General features: G+C 36.6%; 1 protein-coding gene across 1 annotated transcript in view; it reads right to left on the bottom strand.

Moving 5' to 3' along the window:
- SEMA4G (semaphorin 4G) overlaps positions 1-23138 on the bottom strand; it is a 531345-nt gene that overhangs the window by 299460 nt on the left and 208747 nt on the right. Inside the window, exons 3-4 of the mRNA XM_053692470.1 lie at positions 22436-22584; positions 5037-5099 (exon numbers count right to left, since the gene is read on the bottom strand). Coding sequence (XP_053548445.1) covers positions 5037-5099; positions 22436-22584 — 212 coding nt within the window. The remainder of the gene's footprint in view (positions 1-5036; positions 5100-22435; positions 22585-23138) is intronic.

The following is a 23138-nucleotide window of genomic DNA, read 5'->3' as shown; positions in this document are numbered from 1 at the left end:
CCCAGAAAGTAAAAACTGACCTAGTAGAATGAGCTGTAATCCTTTGAGGCGGAGTTTTACCCGACTCGACATAAGCATGATGAATCAAAGACTTTAACCAAGACCCCAAAGAAATGGTAGAGGACTTCTGACCTTTCCTAGAACCGGAAAAGATAACAAATAGACTAGAAGTCTTTCAGAAATTTTTAGTAGCTTCAACATAATATTTCAAAGCTCTAACTAAATCCAAAGAATGCAACTATCTTTCCTTAGAATTCTTAGGATTAGGACACAATGAAGGAACCACAATTTCTCTACTAATGTTGTTAGAATTAACAACCTTAGGTAAAAATTTAAAAGAAGTTCGCAACACCACCTTATCCTGATGAAAAATCAGAAAAGGAGACTCACAAGAAAGAGCAGATAATTCAGAAACTCTTCTAGCAGAAGAGATGGCCAAAAGAAACAAAACTTTCCAAGAAAGTAATTTAATATCCAGCGAATGCATAGGTTCAAACGGAGGAGCTTGAAGAGCTCCCAGAACCAAATTCAAACTCCAAGGAGGAGAAATTGACTTAATAACAGGTTTTATACGAACCAAAGCTTGTACAAAACAATGAATATCAGGAAGACTAGCAATCTTTCTGTGAAAAAGAACAGAAAGAGCAGAGATTTGTCCTTTCAAGGAACTTGCAGACAAACCTTTATCCAAACCATCCTGAAGAAACTGTAAAATTCTAGGAATTCTAAAAGAATGCCAAGAAAAATGATGAGAAAGACACCAAGAAATGTAAATCTTCCAGACTCGATAATATATCTTCCTAGATACAGATTTACGAGCCTGTAACATAGTATTAATCACAGAGTCAGAGAAACCTCTATGACTGAGAATCAAGCGTTCAATCTCCATACCTTCAAATTTAAGGATTTCAGATCCTGATGGAAAAAAGGACCTTGCGATAGAAGGTCTGGTCTTAACAGAAGAGTCCACGGTTGTCAAGTGGCCATCCGGACAAGATCCGCATACCAAAACCTGTGAGGCCATGCTGGAGCCACCAGCAGAACAAACAAGCACTCCGTTAGAATCTTGAAAATTACTCTTGGAAGAAGAACTAGAGGCGGAAAGATATAGGCAGGATGATACTTCCAAGGAAGTGACAATGCATCCACTGCCTCCGCCTGAGGATCCCTGGATCTGGACAGATACCTGGGAAGTTTCTTGTTTAGATGAGAAGCCATCAGATCTATTTCTGGAAGTCCCCACATTTGAACAATCTGAAGAAATACCTCTGGGTGAAGAGACCATTCGCCCGGATGTAACGTTTGGCGACTGAGATAATCTGCTTCCCAATTGTCTATACCTGGGATATGGACCGCAAAAATTAGACAGGAGCTGGATTCCGCCCATACCAATATTCAAGATACTTCTTTCATAGCCAGAGGACTGTGAGTCCCTCCTTGATGATTGACATATGCCACAGTCGTGACATTGTCCGTCTGAAAACAAATGAACAACTCTCTCTTTAGAAGAGGCCATGACTGAAGAGCTCTGAAAATTGCACGGAGTTCCAAAATATCGATCGGTAATCTCACCTCCTGAGATTCCCAAACCCCTTGTGCTGTCAGAGACCCCCAAACAGCTCCCCAACCTGTCAGACTTGCATCTGTTGAAATCACAGTCCAGGTTGGAAGAACAAAAGAAGCCCCCTGAACTAAACGATGGTGGTCTGTCCAACACGTCAGAGAGTGTCATACAATCGTTTTTAAAGATATTAATTAAGATATCTTTGTATAATCCCTGCACCACTGGTTCAGCATACAAAGCTGAAGAGGTTGCATGTGAAAACGAGCAAAGGGGATCGCGTCCGATGCAGCAGTCATAAGACCTAGAATTTCCATGCATAAGGCTACCGAAGGGAATGATTGAGACTGAAGGTTTCGACAAGCTGAAACCAATTTTAGACGTTTCTTGTCTATCAGAGACAAGGGGCACCGAGAACCTTTGTAAAAATCCTTGGAGCTGTTGCTAGGCCAAACGGCAGAGCCACAAACTGGTAATGCTCGTCTAGGAAAGAGAATCTCAGAAACTGATAGTGATCTTGATGAATCGGAATATGCAGATATGCATCCTGTAAATCTATTGTGGACATATAATGCCCTTGCTGAACAAAAGGCAGAATAATCCTTATACTTACCATTTTGAATGTTGGTATCCTTACATGATGATTCAATATTTTTAAATCCAGAACTGGTCTGAAGGAATTCCCCTTCTTTGGTACAATAAAGAGACTTGAGTAAAACCCCAGCCCCTGTTCCAGAACTGGAACTGGCATAATTACTCCAGCCAACTCTAGATCTGAAACACATTTCAGAAATGCTTGAGCCTTCACTGGATTTACTGGGACACGGGAAAGAAAAAATCTTCTTGCAGGAGGCCTTATCTTGAAGCCTATTCTGTACCCTTCTGAAACAATTTTCTGAATCCAAAGATTGTGAACGGAATTGATCCAAATTTCTTTGAAAAACCGTAATCTGCCCCCTACCAGCTGGGCTGGAATGAGGGCCGCACCTTCATGTTGACTTGGGAGCTGGCTTTGGCTTTCTAAAAGGCTTGGATTTATTCCAGACTGGAGATGGTTTCCAAACTGATACCGCTCCTGTAGGGGAAGGATCAGGCTTTTGTTCCTTATTGTGACGAAAGGAACGAAAACGATTATTAGACCTAAATTTACCTTTAGATTTTTTATCCTGTGGTAAAAAAGTTCCTTTCCCCCCAGTAACAGTTGAAATAATAGAATCCAACTGTGAACCAAATAATTTATTACCCTGGAAAGAAAGGGAAAGCAAAGTTGACTTAGAAGACATATCAGCATTCCAAATTTTAAGCCATAAAGCTCTTCTAGCTAAAATAGCTAGAGACATATACCTGACATCAACCCTAATGATATCAAAGATGGCATCACAAATAAAATTATTAGCATGTTGAAGAAGATTAACAATGCTATGAGAATTATGATCTGTTACTTGTTGCACTAAAGCTTCTAACCAAAAAGTTGAAGCTGCAGCAACATCCGCTAAAGATATAGCAGGTCTAAGAAGATTACCTGAACATAAGTAAGCTTTTCTTAGAAAGGATTCAATTTTCCTATCTAAAGGATCCTTAAAGGAAGTACTATCTGCCGTAGGAATAGTAGTACGTTTAGCAAGAGTAGAGATAGCCCCATCAACCTTAGGGATTTTGTCCCAAAACTCTAATCTGTCAGATGGCACAGGATATAATTGCTTAAAACGTTTAGAAGGAGTAAATGAATTACCCAAATTATTCCATTCCCTGGAAATTACTTCAGAAATAGCATCAGGGACAGGAAAGACTTCTGGGAATAACTACAGGAGATTTAAAAACCTTATTTAAACGTTTAGATTTAGTATCAAGAGGACCAGAATCCTCTATTTCTAATGCAATTAAAACTTCTTTAAGTAAAGAACGAATAAATTCCATTTTGAATAAATATGAAGATTTATCAGCATCAACCTCTGAAACAGAATCCTCTGAACCAGAGGAAACATTATCAGAATCAGAATGATGATGTTCATTTAAAAATTCATCTGAAAAATGAGAAGTTTTAAAAGACCTTTTACGTTTACTAGAAGGAGGAATAACAGACATAGCCTTCTTAATGGATTTAGAAACAAAATGTCTTATGTTAACAGGAACACTCTGAGTATTAGATGTTGATGGAACAGCAACAGGTAATGTAACATTACTAAAGGAAATATTATCTGCATTAACAAGTTTGTCATGACATTCATTACAAACAACAGCTGGAGGAACAGATACCATAAGTTTACAGCAAATACACTTAACTTTGGTAGGTCCAGCATCAGGCAGCGATTTTCCAGAAGTATCTTCTGATTCAGGGTCAATCTGAGACATCTTGCAATATGTAATAGAAAAAACAACATATAAAGCAAAATTGATCAAATTCCTTAAATGACAGTTTCAGGAATGGGAAAAAATGCCAGTGAACAAGCTTCTAGCAACCAGAAGCAAATAAACAATGAGACTTAAATAATGTGGAGACAATAATGACGCCCATATTTTTTAGCGCCAAAAAAGACGCCCACATTATTTGGTGCCTAAATGCTTTTAGCGCCAAAAATGACGCCACATCCGGTAACGCCAACTTTTTTGGCACAAAAACGTCAAAAATGACGCAACTTCCGGTGACAAGTATGACGCCGGAAATAACAAAGAATTTTTTTTGCGCCAAAAAAGTCTGCGCCAAGAATGACGCAATAAAATGAAGCATTTTCAGCCCTCGCGAGCCTAACAGCCCACAGGGAAAAAAGTCAAATTTTAAGGTAAGAAAAAAATTATTATTCAAATGCATTATCCCAAATAATGAAACTGACTGTCTGAAATAAGGAATATTGAACATCCTGAATCAAGGCAAATAAATGTTTAAACACAAATATTTAGAACTTTATATAGAAGTGCCCAAACATAGCTTAGAGTGTCACAAAAATAAGACTTACTTACCCCAGGACACTCATCTACATGTAGTAGAAAGCCAAACGAGAATCAGTAGAGGTAATGATATATATAAGAGTATATCGTCGATCTGAAAAGGGAGGTAAGAGATGAATCTCTACGACCGATAACAGAGAACCTATGAAATAGACCCCGTAGAATGAGATCATTGAATTCAAATAGGCAATACTCTCTTCACATCCCTCTGACATTCACTGCACACTGAGAGGAAAACCGGGCTCCAACCTGTTGCAGAGCGCATATCAACGTAGAATCTAGCACAAACTTACTTCACCACCTCCACGGGAGGCAAAGTTTGTAAAAACTGATTTGTGGGTGTGGTGAGGGGTGTATTTACAGGCATTTTGAGGTTTGGGAAACTTTGCCCCTCCTGGTAGGAATGTATATCCCATACGTCACTAGCTCATGGACTCTTGCTAATTACATGAAAGAAAGAAAAAATTTGGGTTCAGTGTCCCTTTAACAACCATGCAACGTACACAAACAAAGAGCTATGTATGAATACCTGATTGTTTTTGCCTTTTTCTGTACAGGTCTTGTGTTCTGTAAAATTGACTTCCCAACGGATCTGCAAAAAAGAAAAATAATTTTTCAGAAAAAAATAAATAATCATCAAATGAGCATTTACTGTAGACAAAAGATAATACAGAGAAGAGATATGAAATCATATGCAGTATTCAAACTGCCTTTAAATGGACAGTAACACCTTGTAATTATAAAGTTTTGCAGCAGCCCTCCTAGTGGGCTGGATTTAATCTCACATATGATGGCTCATGGACTCTCACCGCCTTCTAAATATTCTCTCAATATCAAAATGTGCATTTTAAAAATCTATAAAATAATTTATGTTCATGTCTCACCAATGTATACTCTGTTTTCATCCCCCAACATGAATATTTTATTACATACACATCTTATTAAATTTATATTAAATTTAATATTCCTAATATTTCTATTATTAGCACAAAGATGCATAATCAGAGACAAATTATATCATATAAATCCATGTATAAAGGTAGCAAATCTGTCAGGTGAAAAACGTAATGGTAATGAGGACACAGACCAAAAGGGCATCTGTTCCAGATGAAGTAATGCACGTCTGTAAGGAAGTGCCTCATACCGATCTAGTAATAATGCACATGAACACGTGATAATACAAAAAACCCTGACTATATGACCTTTGGTCTAGAGTTAATATTTTTAGCAAAGATTACAACAGCAAAGTGTTGATTTTAAAGAGACATAAATCAAAATTAAAGGGACAATGTACACAAATTTTCATATAACATGTAATAGACACTACTATAAAAAGAATATGCACAGATACCAATTTAACAATCCAGTAAAAACCTTTTAGAAACTTACTTATAAGCTCACAGTTTAGCACTGTTAATTAGGTTAGACTGGGACACCCACTGAAAGGGGATGGGAAAACAGATGCTCCCCCATTCCCTGCATATAAAAAATCATCATACAAACAATAGCAGCACGAATCCATAGACCTGGGTCTACATCTGATACTATGGGGCTTGGTTAAGAGTCTGAAAATTAGTACAATGCTATTAAAAAATAAGTAAAACTATATACATTGTTCCAAAACAGATGGGCTATATAAATGGACTATCTACAAAACATTTATGCAAAGAAAAATCTATTGTAAAATGTCCCTTTAATTGTTAATTATTAATTAATTAAAAAACAAACAAAAAAAAAAAACATTTAGACTCCATTATATAATATAAAAAAATGCTTGGTATCCTTTGTTAAAGGGACATGAAATCCCAAATTTTTCTTTCATGATTCAGATACAGCACACAATTTATCAGCTTTCCAAATTACTTTTGTTATCAAATTTGCTTCATTCTCTTGGCATCTACTTTGTTGAAGGAGCAGTACTAATTGGAGATAGCTGAACACATCAGGTGAGCCAATAGCAAGGAGTATTTATGGGTAGCCATCAATCAGCAGATAGTTCCCAGTAGTGCATTGCTGCTCCTGAGCCTACCCAGGTATGCTTTTCAACAAAGGATATCAAGAGAATGAAGCAAATTAAAACAAAGGTGTAAATTGGAAAGCTGTTTAAAATGTCATGCCCTATCCTTACCGTCACTTTTTAATACAGCCAACACAGTACTATGTGCAAGCTGTGTTGTACAAAGTGCACACTCCCAAGTTTGCTTAGGCATATCTCACTAAAAGAAGCTTAATTTCACCTGTTATTCGGACCCCTTTAGAAAGCTTGCATGTTAGCAAACGAAATGCGTAGGGGCAGGTCTGCAAAGTAGCGTTTTCTTCCTTTACACCGAAAAAGAGGATCAGTGTAAGTTTTGGCCCACGGCTTGGTTGAATATCCAGTGATAACAGCAAAGGATCGATCTTGAGGACTGTCTCTCTGGCTGAGGGCAGCTCAGGTAGAGGAGTTGTAAGGACGCCGTGTTCCAATCGTAGACTTTCACTTTTGCGAATCAGATAAGCCATTTAAATTGTTTGCTTTCTTGTAAGTGTAATTGTAGCAGATGTGTGTGTTGTTGCATTAAACAGTACTGTGAATCGTTCATTTTTCTCTAGCATACTTCTTTAACAAATCAAGCACTGTGGGTGTCCGGTTAAAGGGACATTGAACCAAAATTTTTTTCTTTTGTGATTCAGATAGAGCATGTAATTTTAAGCAACTTTCTAATTTACTCCTATTAATTTTTATTCATTCTCTTGCTATCTTTATTTGAAAAAGAAGGCATCATTGGTTCAGTACCCTGGACAGCACTTGTTTATTGGTGGGTGAATTTATCCACCAATCAGCAAGTACAACCCAGGTTGTTCACCAAAAATGATCCGGGATCTAAACTTACATTCTTGCTTTTCAAATAAAGATACCAAGAGAATGAAGAAAATTTGATAATAGGAGTAAATTAGAAAGTTGCTAAAAATTGCATTCTCTATCTGAATCACGAAAGAAAAAAAAAATTGGGTTCAGAGTCCCTTTAACATCAACTGCACCACTGAGTACACAGTACAAAGATTCACTTCCATTAAGACTCTGGGAATCTGATGAAATGAACTAGCAAGTATCTTTTTGAGCACTTATTTTATGTATACAATTGTATAACTCTGTGTAGCACTCCTCTATATAGCGCTCTGTTTCACCAAAAATACCAAGAGAAATAGATAGACTTGATAATAAAAACTAAACTGGGAAGTATTTGAATCCTGAAAGTTGAATATTGACCTCTATGTCCCTTTAATAATAGCAATATAATGTAAAGAAGATCACTGACACGGAGACAGAACGTTGCTTGAGTCTTTACTAGAGCAAAGAGTTAGCAGCAGCTGAACAGTTTTGCAATTCTCCTAAACAGGCTAAAATATGTAGATGCTGCAGATACCTGCCAAGACTTTTCAGCTCCGACAGTCTGTGCCAAATGATGCAGACTTTACTCAGATAAAAACAACTCTCGCAATTGCAACTACTGAAATGTGATTATGTTCTAGATTTATACTGTAAGAACAGTGAAAAACAAAATCTTAACATGTATGCAATAAAAGTAGTGTTAAAGGGACGTTTTCATGCAAATATTAGATATGTTAAATCATTAGGACATATAATGTCTGCATTACTGATCTTAGCTGGCCATGTGCAAAACTCCATATATAAACTTCACTATTATCAAAACACATATCAGTTTTGAATTATAAATGAAAAATAGAAATTGTGAAGAGACTATATATATATATATATATATATATATATATAAGTTCAGTGCTAGCCATAAACAAATTTACATTCATTTACATTTTCTCTAGAAAAAAAGCGCTTAAGAGGTGACATGATTACTTTATATAAATATATTCAAGGCCCATATACAGAGATGGAAGAAGCTCTGTTTATTCCAAGAAAATTGTTTGTGACAAAAGGTCACAATTTAAGGTTGAAGGAAAGGAGATTTAATCTCCTGCAACAGAAACGTTTTTTCACTGTAAGAGCAATAAAATTGTGGAACTCATTACCAAAGGAGGTAGTGAATGCCAATACCTTAGATACATTTAAAAAAAAAAAATTTGGATACATTTCTGGCTAGAAACAGAATTCATGGATATGATTGCTTGTATTAAATGGGTCACCTTTTAGTAGGATTAATTTAAGCTCAACTGGAGCCTTTTTGTAAGTATATTAGACTTGTATAGGCTAAATTTGATGGACTTCAGTCTTTTTTCAACCTCATCTACTATGTTACTATGTATACAGAAAAAAATATACACTCTTCCAACTGTAATTAATAATGTCGATTAAAGGGAAAGTCTAGTCCAAAATAAACTTTTATGATTCAGATAGAGAATGTAATTTTAAACAATTTTCCAATTTACTTTTATCACCAATTTTGCTTTGTTCTCTTCTTAGTTGAAAGCTAAACCTAGGAGGTTCATATGCAAATTCCAAAGCCCTTGAAGGCCGCCTCTTCTCTCAGGGCATTGTAACAGTTTTTCACCACTAGAGGGTGTTAGTTCATGTGTGACATATAGATAACACTGTGCTCATGCACGTGGAGATCCAGTGAGCCAGCTGTAAATGGCTAAAATGGATGTCTGTCAAAAGAACTGAAATAAGGGGGCAGTTTGCAGAGGCTTAGATACAAGGTAATCACAGAGGTAAAAAGTGTATTTATATAACTGTGTTGGTTATGCAAAACTAGGGAATGGGTAATAAAGGGATTATCTATATTTTTAAACAATAACAATTCTGGTGCAGACTGTCCCTTTAACAAAATAGCAGTAGCGATACTGACATTTTATTCAGAAATCTTGCAAAGATGCAATACTTAAAGGGACAGTCTACACCAGAATTTTTATTTTTTTAAAAGATAGATAATCCCTTTATTACCCATTCCCCAGTTTTGCATAACCAACAATATACTTTTAACCTCTGTGATTATCTTGTATCTAAGCCTCTGCAAACTGCCCCTTTATTTCAGTTCTTTTGACAGACTTGCAGTCTAGCCAATCAGTGCTTGCTCCCAGATAACTTCACATACACGAGCACAGTGTTATCTATATGAAATATGTGAACTAACACCCTCTAGTGGTGAAAAACTGTTAAAACGCATTCTGAAAAGAGGTGGCCTTCAAGGTCTAAGAAATTTGCATATGAACCTCCTAGGTTAAGCTTTCAACTAAGAATACCAAGAGAACAAAGCAAAATTGGTGATAAAAGTAAATTGGAAAATTGTTTCAAATTACATGCTCTATCTGAATCATGAAAGTTTATTTTGGCCTAGACTGTCCCTTTAAAAGTCATAATTACTTTAATGCACCACTAAATAACATAACTTTTCAAAATATTCATTTTTATTAATCCCACGCTAAAGGGTTAAACCCATAGCTAAACTACTGTTTCCAAGTTGAAGAGAATTGCTGGTCCTGAGCAGTACACAGCCAGTAATACAATCAGCAGCGGCTGTTGCACAACCCCACAAATCACTGCCCAGTAGTGCAAAACTGCATGCGCTAATGAATTAGAGTGATTTTGCACTACAATGTCCCTTTAAATTAAAGGCAGTCGAGGTAAAACTGTCTCAGACCCATCAATTTAAAGCTCAGATTCACACCATGAACTGTGTAACTTGGCAGACAGAGAGGCACGTTGGTTTTACCTCTGTCCTGAGGACACAAGGCTTGGCCAATATCCAATGCCTAGTCACAAGCATGTGGGGTCAGGGGTCACACATGTCACATTATTAATGGCAAAGTTGAAATGTGTGACTCATAAGAAAACTTGCGACACACTCTGACTGCATGTTCTGCTCTCATCATGACTTAGACAAGCTGAACAACGCAGGTGTCATATTGTTCAATACATTTGCTACATAGTTTTGCAGATACTTTTGTATTGTGCTAAATTAGTTTTTGTTCTTTCATTTACAGCTGAATGTGAGAGTTTTGCTGGTTGACTTTCACTAAGCAAAATGATGCAATAACGAGACTTTAAAGGGACATTAAACACAAATAGTAAGCCGCATGATAATGCAGCTTTAATCTGTCAAATGAGCGTATTCATTTTTTTCTATAAAACTGATTTTCCTGCCCCCAGAACAAAGGAACCCTTACTAATCAATCACAAACTAATGCACATAAACAGCATGAACTCAGTTTGCACATGTGCTGTTAAGAAAAGATACTGGGGTAGCCTGCCCTCTTCTATTCCCTTAAAGGGATATTCCCACCAAAATTGAAAACCACATGGGTGCATTTCGGTATTGAACAGAAGCAATTTTGTAATATAAATGTATTAGCAAAAATGCTTCTAATAAAAGCTATAGCTGTTTTAAAAGTGTATTTAAGTATGCAACGTGCACCAGCATTTTAGACACAGCACTTGCTCAGAGAGCCTAAGGAGCTTGTACAATCTGGTAATGACTCAATTTGTTCATTGCTGACATGATACAAGCCCCAGTGATGATCTGAGCAGCTACATTATTTAAAACGCTGTTACACTGAGAATATCTAGCTATGCTTCACATGCACGTGCAGAGAACAATATTAACACTAAAACAGTTATAACTTTTACTATAAGCTATTTTGCCAATACATGTATATTGCAAATATGTTTCTGTTCAAAGATGTAATTAAAGGGACATTAAACACTAAATACATGCTAGATAAAATGATACATTCAAAGAAAAGATTAGTCCATGACTAACATGTAGATGTATTTTTTAAAGTTTCATTAGTTGTTTAAAAAGTGACAAAATAAGTGTAAAGTTTTAGTGTCTATAAAACACTGGGAGCTGCCATGTTGTAACTTGTGTTACCTTCTCTGCTGTGGCCAATTAGGGTCAGTTATAAATAGGTCACTAGAGTGTCAGCCAATGGTTGTGCTGGATTTAACAGAGTTCTGCACTTCCATAACAGGAACTGAAAAGCTCACAATTTCAGAATGGAATTACAGGCAAAGAGAGCAAAATAAATAATGAAAGTATATTGCAGAGCTGTTTTATATATACAATTATCATTTTATATTACCATCTCAAAGTGTTTAATGTCCCTTTAATCTATGCGCATTTAAATTTTGACTGGAATGTCCCTTTGAGGTGGATTACAACACAATAATTATTTAAAGGGATACTAAACACAATGTTTTTTCTTTCGTGATTCAGATAGAGTATACAATTTTAAGCAACTTTCTAATTTACTCCTATTATCAATTTTTCATTCGTTCTCTTGCTATCTTTATTTAAAAAGCAGGAATGTAAAGCTTAGGAGTCGGCCCATTTTAGGTTCGGCACCTTGGATAGCGCTTGCTTTTTGGTGATTCTCACCCAAAAAATGGGCTGGCTCCTAAGCTTTACATTTCTACTTTTTAAATAATGATAGCAAGAGAACAAATAAAAAATGATAATAGGAGTAAATTAGAAAGTTGCGTAAAAATGTATGCTCTATCTCAGGGTTCTTCAAACCACAGGTCGGGACCCATTACTGGGTCACAACACCATGTCTACTGGGTCACAACTTGTGTGTGTGTTGTAGTAGTGTGTGTGGTGTATTGTATAAGATTGTGTGTGTGCTGTGCGTGTGTTGTGTATGAGAGTGTGTGGGGTGTGTGTTGTATGAGAGTGTGTGTGTGTTGTATGAGAGTGTGTGTGTGTTGTATGAGAGTGTGTGTGTGTTGTATGAGAGTGTGTGTGTGTTGTATGAGAGTGTGTGTGTTGTATGAGAGTGTGTGTGTGTGTGTGTTGTATTAGTGTGTGTGTGTGTGGTGTGTATGTAATATGAGAGAGTGTGTGTATGTTGTATGAGTGTTTATGTGTGTTGTATGAGTGTGTGTGGTGTGTATGTTATATGAGAGTGTGTGTGTTGTATGAGTGTGTGTGTGTTATGCGTGTAATATGAAAGTTTGTGTGTGTGTTGTATGAGAGAGTGTGTGTTATATGAAAATGTGTGTGTTGTAGGAGAGTGTATGGGGTGAGTGTGTGTTATATAAAAGTGTGTGTGTTGTATGAGTGTGTGTGTGTGGTATGTGTGTTACATGAAAATTGTTGTACAAGGGTGTGTTTGTGTGTGTTGTATGATTGTGTGTGTGTTGTATGAGTGTGTGGTGTGTGTGTTGTATTAGAGTGTGTGTGTTATTACGTTTTACAACTCTTTCAAATTTAACTACAATCAAGAATAAAGCATGCACATATTTTAGTCTCTTTGCCAAAAATTGCAGCTATCATTTTGTTTATTTCTTAAGAAATTTTCAGACCAAGTAAAACAATTGGATCCCAAAAGGTATGTGGTAACATAGCACTGGGTCTTGGGGGGGAAGTTCGAAGAACCCTGCTCTATCTGAACCATTAAAGAACAATTTTGGATTTAGTATCCATTTAACAAGTATTTAAATAAACAGACAAATAGACATATATTCCTTTTTAATATCCATCTAATAGCTAAATATAAATATATATATATACACAATAATATTCACACTTAAACTACCTTGTATACTCACTGCTATTGCAAAGAATGTTTTTCCTATCATGATTGTTGATGCAAAACTGATAATCCACCTTAAAAGAGCAAATGAGTACAGAGAATGTGAGGGAGGAGAGGGGGGTGAACAAAAGCTCACAAATTATTAAAACAATATTAACCCAATCCTCCCTGGGAAGAATTGGAACAGGGAGCAAAATAAATAATGAATGTATATTGCAATAATGTTTCACTTACAATAATGAAACATTTTATGTGTTGGTGAAAGGCCAATTTTGCTCTGATCTTACAGTAAATATTTGTTTAGTAATATTTATTTTCTAAACAATTCTTTTTTTTTTTTTATTAGACTACAAAAAGAGAGTTTTGATTTGCATATTCTTCTAGCAAATCCTGAGCAATACAACATTATAATATAGCGTTATGTACAGGTGAAACTCGAAAAATTAGAATATCGTGCAAAAGTTATTTATTTCACTAATGCAACTTAAAAGGTGAAACTAATATATGAGATAGACTCATTACATGCAAAGCAAGATAGTTCAAGCCGTGATTTGTCATAATTGTGATGATTATAGTTTACAGCTCATGAAAACCCCAAATCCACAATCTCAGAAAATTAGATTATTACATGCAATCAATAAAACAAGGATTGTACATACCTGTAGAACAATATCGGACCTCTTAAAAGTATAAGCATGCATACTGTATATACTCAATACTTGGCTTGGGCCCCTTTTGCAGCAATTACTGACTCAATGCGGCGTGGCATGGAAGCTATCAGCCTGTGGCACTGCTGAGGTGTTATGGAAGACCAGGATGCTTCAATAGCGGCCTTCAGCTCTTCTGCATTGTTCGGTCTCATGTCTCTCATCTTTCTCTTGGCAATGCCCCATAGATTATCTATGGGGTTCAGGTCAGGCGAGTTTGCTGGCCAATCAAGCACAGTAATCCCATGGTCATTGAACCAGGTTTTGGTGCTTTTGGCAGTGTGGGCAGGTGCCAAGTCCTCCTGGAAAAAGAAGTCAGCATCCCCATAGAGCTTGCCTGCAGAAGGAAGCATGAAGTGCTCCAAAATCTCCTGGTAGATGGCTGCGTTGACCCTGGACTTAATGAAGCACAGTGGACCAACACCAGCAGATGACATGGCTCCCCAAATCAACACAGACTGTGGAAACTTCACACTGGACTTCAAGCATCTTGCAGTGTGTGCCTCTCCATTCTTCCTCCATACTCTGGGTCCTTGGTTTCCAAATGAGATGCAAAATTTGCTCTCATCAGAAAAGAGGACTTTGGACCACTGAGCAACAGACCAGGTCTGTTTTTCTTTAGCCCAGGTAAGACGCTTCTGGCGTTGTTTGTTGTTCAGGAGTGGCTTGACAAGAGGAATACGAGATTTGAAGCCCATGTCCAGGATCCGTCTGTGTGTGGTGGCTCTTGTGAAAGTCCCCTACTCTTTTGAATGGCCTTTTCCTGACAATCCTCTCCAGGCTGCGGTCATCCCTGCTGCTTGTGCACCTTTTTCTTCCACATAACTTTCTATTAATGTGCTTTGATACAGCACTTTGGGAACATCCAACTTCTTTTGCAATTACCTTTTGAGGCTTTCCCTCCTTATGGAGGGTGTCAATGATGGTTTTCTGCACAACTGTCAGTTCAGCAGTCTTTCCCATGATTGTGATTCCTACTGAACCAGACTGAGAGACCATTTAAAGGCTCAGGAACCCTTTGCAGGTGTTATGGCTTAATTAGCTGATTTAGAGTGGGACACTGAGTCTAGAATATTGCACCTTTTCACAATATTCTAATTTTCTGAGATTGTGGATTTGGGGTTTTCATGAGCTGTAATCCATAATCATAACAATTATGACAAATCACGGCTTGAACTATCTTGCTTTGCATGTAATGAGTCTATATCATATATTAGTTTCACCTTTTAAGTTGCATTAGTGAAATAAATGAACTTTTGCACGATATTCAAATTTTTCGAGTTTCACCTGTATATAGATCCATTACCCATATTACTAGCCATCTTATCAAATAGTAAATTGCTGTCCATTTAGTACGGTAAGAGAGAGAGCAGCAATTTCAATATTATGCTATGGTGACTTCTTTATTAAATAGACAGTAAACACACAGATTGTAAAATAAAAGGTTTAGCTATACATAATGAAACAACTTTGGTGCATGCTTTCATTATCTATTTTGCCCTCATTTCATGTAATGTAGCTCTTTTAAATTTTCTAATTTGCAAAATTTGGAAATGCACACAGCAGACTTCTTGAGGCTAACCTTGCCACATCCCTGTCCCTTATGGGCTTCAGCATATAAGAACTGTGAAGCAAAGCACTTTATACGAACATAATGACCGTGACTGGCTTTGTTTTCTGCAGACTTAACCCCAGATCGGCTCCTTCAACTAAAGCAAACGGAGTGTAGAGTTTGGCTAACGTAAAACGCTACTTATTGGAAAAATGAAGGATCGAAGTACACCTAATGAAAGTAATGACTTAACGGAACAGTGTCATCAAAATTCCATGATTCAGATAGGGCAAGCAATTTTAAACAACTTTTCAGTTTACTTTTATCAATTCTATGGAGGCTCATATGCTATTTTCTAAGCACTTGAAGGCTGTCTCTTATCTCATTGCATTTTGACAGTTTTTTACACCTAGACATCACTAGTTCATGTGTGCCATATAAATAACATTGTGCTCACTCACCTGGAGTTATTTGTGAATCAGCGCTGGTTGGCTAAAATGCAAGTCTGTCAAAAGAACTGAGATAATGGGCAGTCTACAGAGGCTTAGATACAAGGTAATCACAGAGATAAAAAGTGTATCATTATAACTGTGTTGGTTATGCAAAACTGGGGAATGGGTACTGAATGGACTATCTATCATTTTATATAATAAAGAATCTAGAGTAAACTGTCTTTTTAACATCAGTCTTAGATATGCTAAGATTATGCAATGTGAGTGATTGCAAGAGTCTCACCACATTCTTTCATGTCTAGCACTTAGTTTCATAACAAGCAAAACTATACCCTCTACGTGATATGCCCAGAGCTGCAAATTGGATTGAGAAAAGAGTACACAATTAAAGAGACAATAAAATTAATATGTAACTTTCATAGTTTAGATAGAGCATGTGATAAAAAAAATCCAATTATGCATTACACATTATGGGCTAGATTACGAGTGGAGTGCTAACAGTTACGCTCAAGTGAAACGGGTTTATTACAGGTGTTAGCGCGCATCAGGTTTTTCGCTAGTATTACAATTTGAAAGTGAACGCGATCGGGTATAGCGCAATATACGTTACTGCTTATCAGGATAGTGCAATTTCAGAGCACTGGTTAACTGTTACGAAACAAAAAGTGTCACAAAATATATCAATAATACATTACAAAGTATAGTTACACTCATAATAACACAATCTATCAAAATATTTTAAAAAAATTGCAAAAAAAGTTATATGGGCTCAAAGCTATGAGGTCTCAGGTTAAAGGGGAAAAAAAGACTGCAAATGGCTTTGACATAGAGATACATACATATACATGTCTAAATATGTATATGTATGTATATTTATATGTATATATGTGTGTACATATGTATTTATATATGTATATATGTATTTACAGACATATATACACATGAATACATATGTACACATATAGAATATATATGTACATGAAAACAAGTAAACTTATTTATGCAACATTCATATTTAATAAAGTGTTATGCTGTATATTTACTGTAAATATTTTACATTCCAATGTTCTGCACATAGGGCAATATGTTCTATGTATTTATTTGTTCTATGCATTTATAAATAGATATTCCGATATATATCTGTATATATCTATACCTATATATAATCATCTAAATATATATAGGTATAAATATATATTTGCGCAAAAAAAAAATCAGATATATGTAGAAACATGTATTTATGAATATTATGTTAATAGCAGAACATTGGAATGTGAAATATTCATATTGTCATGTCGGCTTAGCGCACTTGAGAACATGCAATCGTGTTTGCGCGCAAGAAGGGTGATTTTTTCCCCCACTTTTTTGCTCCATTGACTTCTATGGAGGAATAGGTTATTGAACGTGCAATATTTGAAGTTCGGCTTTTAAAGTGTGTTGGGTTAGCGCATAAGCGGAAACAGCTTATTTTCAACTTGTAATATGAGAGTGCTCAAAAACCTTACGTCTTGCAGAGTTAGTGCTCAAACAGGAGCGTTAAATATCGCTCCACTTGTAATCTGGCTCTATATTGGTGGGTAATTTATAATTTAATAAGTTGTGTAAGGCTAGTAAATTAAATCCAGTGTACCAAGCTCAAGGGTGCAAGTTACTGCAAAACTGTAGTTCAGATTAACTGCAGCGATGGGTCTCAAGATAGTGATGTAGTTGTATTAATTAATATTTAAAGGGCCATAATAATCAAAAAAATTACAAGCTCTAACCCGTTAGAGTATGTAATTTTAAGATTATTGACCCTTTACTACTGTGTTGTTAAACACACAGCTGAAGTACTGCTTAGGACCTGCAGAGCACTGTACGTCCCAAGCAGAAACTGCTGCTGATCCAAACAGAAGCACTAGTTACACATCTGAGTCGTTCGACATAACTGCTGATTGGATCAGAGGTGGTTTCCACTCAGGCCAGCAGTGCTTCTACTGTCTGTTTAACCCTCTTGCAGGGGTTAAACACACAGTAGTGTAAGGTCGATAGTAAAAAAAATGACATGCTCTAATTTGTTAGAGCATATTATTTTAAGGATATCATGGCCCTTTAAGTAAGGGAGAGACCACGCACATCCTACTAAATACAAAGCCAGTCATTTTATCTTCATTAAACTTTAAAGGGACATTGTACACTAGATTTTTATTTGCATAAATGTTTTGTAGATGATCCATTTATATAGCCCATCTGGTAGTGTTTTTGTAGCAATGTATAGTTTTGCCTATTTTTAAGAACATTGTGCTGATTTTCAGACTCCTAACTAAGCCCCACAGTGTCAGATGTAAACATACGTTTACAGACTACTGCTGACTCCTGTTTATGTTATCTGTCTTTTCATATGCAGGGGGGGGGGTGTCTACTCTTTGTTTTCCCAGCCCCTTTCAGTGGGTGTCCCAGCCTAACATCATCAACAATGCTAAACTGGGAGATTCTAAGTACGTTTTTAAAAGGTTTTATACTGGATTTTTAGATCAGTATCTGTGCATATTATTCTTTATAGTAGTGTCTATTACATTCAGTTATATAAAAATTGATGTACACTGTTCCTTTAAAACTTTAATTACACTGCAAAACCCCTTAATTACATGAAAATTGCATATGTATATATATTCAGTGGGGGGTATGAGGGAGAGATTTTGTATGTGAAACAGCTGGTTGTGCTTATTCAACCCACCAGCCATAATTAGAATTTCGATATCTAACATATATAACAGTAGCAGGTCTGCAATACTTGCAGGCTCAGCCCATTGTTATGGGCATGCTCTAGGTGATGACTTTAACGAGAAAAATAACCCCTATTTCAAACCCAGAAATAAACAGGAAGGAAACATTTGCCATACATTTAATACACTGCGGTAGGTATAACAAGCAATTTGGAGCACATTTAAAGGGACATACTAAATCTTCTCCTCTTTAATGTGTTCCCAAATGTCCACTTTACCAACTGGAGTGTATTTAATAGTTTGCAAATAGCTACTTTACCTTTATTTAAAATGGCTATTTCTGACTGTTGTATCCCCACCTACACTGAACATATGAACAAACATTGTCTCTTTACAAAAGCTATGTAAACAGAAGACAATAGCACTGATTAAAGGGGCAGTATACACCCATTTTCATATAACTGCATGTAAAAGACACTATTATAAAGAAGAATATGCACAGATACTGATCTAAAAATCCAGTATAAAACCTTTTAGAAACTTACTTAGAAGCTCCCAGTTTAGCACTGTTGACCCTTTTCACAAACAGGAGCAAGCTGGAGTAAGTAGACAACTTCTAAAACTTTGGGGCTTGATTAGAAGTCTAAAAATCAGCACAATGTTTAAAAAATAAGCAAAACTATACATATGGGCTATATAAATGGATCATCTTCTAGAAAACATTTATGCAAAGAAAAATCTAGTGAACAATGTCCCTTTAATCTCCCAGTGAGGGGGCCTGAAGGAAAGATTTTGTATGTCAAATAGCTGCTTGTGTTTATTCAACGCTCAGCCATAATTAGCAGTTTAATACCTAACAAATTCTTGCAGGCGCAGCCCACTGTTTTTGGGCATGTCTTAAGTCATGGTTTTAATCAGAAAAAAACAGCTAATTCAAATACAGAAATAAACATGAAAGAACAAATATCCATACATTTAATACTCTGCACTAAGTAAAACAAGCCATTTGGAACACATTACGAATAAACTAATTTTATAGTACAGTGTCCCTTTAAGTGAAAACACATTTTGCATCTTTTTCTTCTAGGGAGCGGTAACCTAAAAATTTGGTTGCGATTTTGGCACTTGTTCAACCATAAGCAATACTACCCAAGCCCATCTCAAAGTCTAATTAACTGTCAAACTGAGCCCATTCTTATATAATGAATAACGGATCTCCGGCTTACAATAAAATGTATGCAACGACTTGTGCATGAGGGATCTTTTTATTGAATACTAATTTAACATTTCCCACTCCATTAGAATGTTTAACCGAGCACCAAACTTTCTGCTTGTGTGTTAGTATTCCATGTACCTTTGTTTTCTATGTTTGTTCACATTTCAGCTTAATGTACCTTTAAAACAGACAGGTACTGAGATGCTGCAGGTCGTGCAGGCAAAACCTTCTGCCTCCTTGTAATTCTGGCAGCACTGTGCTTGTACATATAATTCCATCATAAACCATTTAAAGAAGTTTAATTATCAGAGCAAGTTTGGGGGGGGGTGCAGGAAAGGGACAAAAAGGAGAGAGAAGTAGGTGCAAGTATGCGTATGCACACCTGGAACACCACTGTGCTATAGAGTTGGCACCTCAGCCATGTTTTCCTGGACATTTATGATTTACACATGCTGCAGGGTGTGCAGGGAAATTCGTGTAATGTCCAGAGCCACTATTCATGTAATGCCCAGCGCCACTATTCATGTAATGCCCAGCGCCACTATTCATGTAATGCCCAGCGCCACTATTCATGTAGTGCCCAGCGCCACTATTTATGTACAAGTATGCACACCCGGAACACCACTGTGCCACATATAGTTGGCACCTCAGTCATGTTCTCCTGGACATTTATGATTTGCAGATGCTGCAGGGTGTGCAGGGAAGAACAGGAATAGAGCTGTTCAGCGCCACTATTCATGTAATGTCCAGCGCCACTATTCATGTAGTGCCCAGTGCCACTATTCATGTAGTGCCCAGCACCACTATTCAAGTAATGTCCAGCGCCACTATTCATGTAGTGCCCAGTGCCACTATTCATGTAGTGCCCAGCACCACTATTCAAGTAATGTCCAGCGCCACTATTCATGTAGTGCCCAGTGCCACTATTCATGTAATGCCCAGCGCCACTATTCATGTAATGCCCAGTGCCACTATTCATGTAATGCCCAGCGCCACTATTCATGTAATGCCCAGTGCCACTATTCATGTAATGCCCAGCGCCACTATTCATGTAATGCCCTGCGCCACTATTGATGTAATGCCCAGCGCCACTATTGATGTAATGCCCAGTGCCACTATTGATGTAATGCCCAGTGCCACTATTGATGTAATGCCCAGCACCACTATTGATGTAATTTCCAACACCACTATTCATGTAATGCCCAGCGCCAGTATTCATGTAGTGCCCAGTGCCACTATTCATGTAATGTTTAGCGCCACAATTCATGTAATGCCCAGTGCTAGTATTCATGTAGTGCTCAGTGCCACTATTCATGCACAAGTATGCCCACCTGGAACACCACTGTGCCACATAGAGTTGGCACCTCAGTCATGTTTTCCTGGACATTTATGATTTACAGATGCTGCAGGGTGTGCAGGGAAGAACAGGAATAGAGCTGTTCAGCGCCACTATTCAAGTAATGCCCAGCGCCACCATTCATGTAATGTCCAGCATCAGTATTTATATAATGTCCAGCGCCACTATTTATTTAGTGATGTTTTTATATATATTGCATCAATAGATAGATATGTATGCGTCTGTGTATGCGTGTATATATATGTGTGTGTGTATGTATGTGCGCGTGCACAAGTGACAATGTGTATGCGTCTGTGATTATGTATGTCTGTGTGTGTGTGTGTGTGTGTCTGTGTGCCAGTGTTTTACAAACCCTGGTGAACATTTATTTTGGAAATGTAGTAAAAATAAAAAAAATGTTTAGCTTACTCCCTGAACAAAAAATATTATGGCCAAAAAAGACATAAAATTTTGTTTGGAGGAAAGGGACGGGGGGGCTTTGGGGGCAGCATAATTTTGTGTGCCTAGGGCAGCACAAAACCTAAATAGGCCAATGGCATGCACACACATATGGCTATCTTCCCCATATTCTATGTGGCTCTTAATTGTCCCAAAAAAATTACATCTGTTTTAAAATTTTCTTACAACTTAATACTGAAATTTCTGAAGTAGGGAAAATGAGGAAAATGTTTTAAAAGGGGCAGGATAATCTAAACATTTATATCACACATCTACATGTTAAAACATTTCTAAATGAAAAAAAAAAAAGATTAAGTTAAAGCAGCTTCTTTTAATTTTGAAGAGAACAAGTTAATGGGTCTTAAGGCCTGATTGCACACTGGCGGGTAAGGAGATCTCCCACTTCAAACACAGCTCAGAAGCTTAAAGGGATATAAACCCCCAAATTTTTATTTCATGAATCAGATAGAGCATGCAATTTTAAAAAAACTTTCTAATTTTATTCTATTATCAAATTTTATTGGTTCACTGGGTATCTTTTGTTGAAAAGCAGGGATGTATGCTTAGGAACCAGCCTAATTCTTGAGTGCTATATGGCAGCAGTTTTGCAAAAATGTTATCCACTTGCAAGAGCACTAGATGACAGCTCTATTTCCTGCTATGTAGTGCTCAAGATGCCTATCTAGGTATCTCTTCAACAAAGAATACCATGGGAACAAAGTAAATTTGATAATAAAAGTAAATTCAAATTTTTTGAAAAAAAAGGTATGTTCTATCTGAATTACAAAAAATAAAAACCTGTAAAACATTTTAAAATTCTTCTAGATGTAACAAATAAAGAAAATAATGTAACTTAATGTGTTTATAAAAGCAAACAATTGAAACTAAAATAATAACAATATTCTATCAGTTATGTTTGTTTAGATTCTGCTCGTGAATCCAATTATACTGAATTTATAAAGTCAACATAAGTTGCAAAATGTAATAATTATAATTTTAAAAAGTACTTACAGCTTTCTGTGATTCGTAGGAAATATCACTGGAATTGAGGGCAAATATGGCTCCTCGTGCACCCACATAAAGGATCCCATTTTCATCCTCCAGAAGTAATGTACTGTAATTCTTTACACTACGGTGGAACGGTTTTACGTCAGAAAGTTCTGTGGAAGAAACATCATAAACATAGCATAAACACAAGATTTTGGGACTCACCGCCTATACTTAGTGATGAGAAAACATTACAGTTAAAATTAAATTTGTCAGTATTCACAAGGATAGGCATTGTTTTATAAAAGGGTTAAACTAAATACTAGCTAAAGGACCAGTAAATACAGTAAAATGGGACAAGCAAAAAATGTGTAAGTAAGACAATCCAATAACACTGTAAAATTCAAATAAGAAAAAGATGTTATTTTAGGACAAAATTTTAATTTTCTTTCCATTTCCCTGCCCCTTGCATCACGTGACAGCTATCAACAAATAACAGCCTCTTTTGTGTACACTGTGAACTATTGCACATGCTCAATAGGAGCTGGTGCTTCAAAGTGTGCATATAAAATGACTGTGCAGAAATTGATAATGGAAGTAAATTGTAAAGATTTTTTAAAACTGCATGCTCTAGCTGAATCATTAAAGTTTAATTTTAAGTTAAGTGTCCCTTTAAAGGGATATTAAACTGCCGAGTACAACTACAGTAGCGTGGTTAGTACTCTTC

Source organism: Bombina bombina, chromosome 9 (assembly GCF_027579735.1).
Source record: "Bombina bombina isolate aBomBom1 chromosome 9, aBomBom1.pri, whole genome shotgun sequence".
Taxonomy (NCBI): Eukaryota; Metazoa; Chordata; class Amphibia; order Anura; family Bombinatoridae; genus Bombina; species Bombina bombina.
This window is presented reverse-complemented; position numbering and strand designations above follow the sequence as displayed.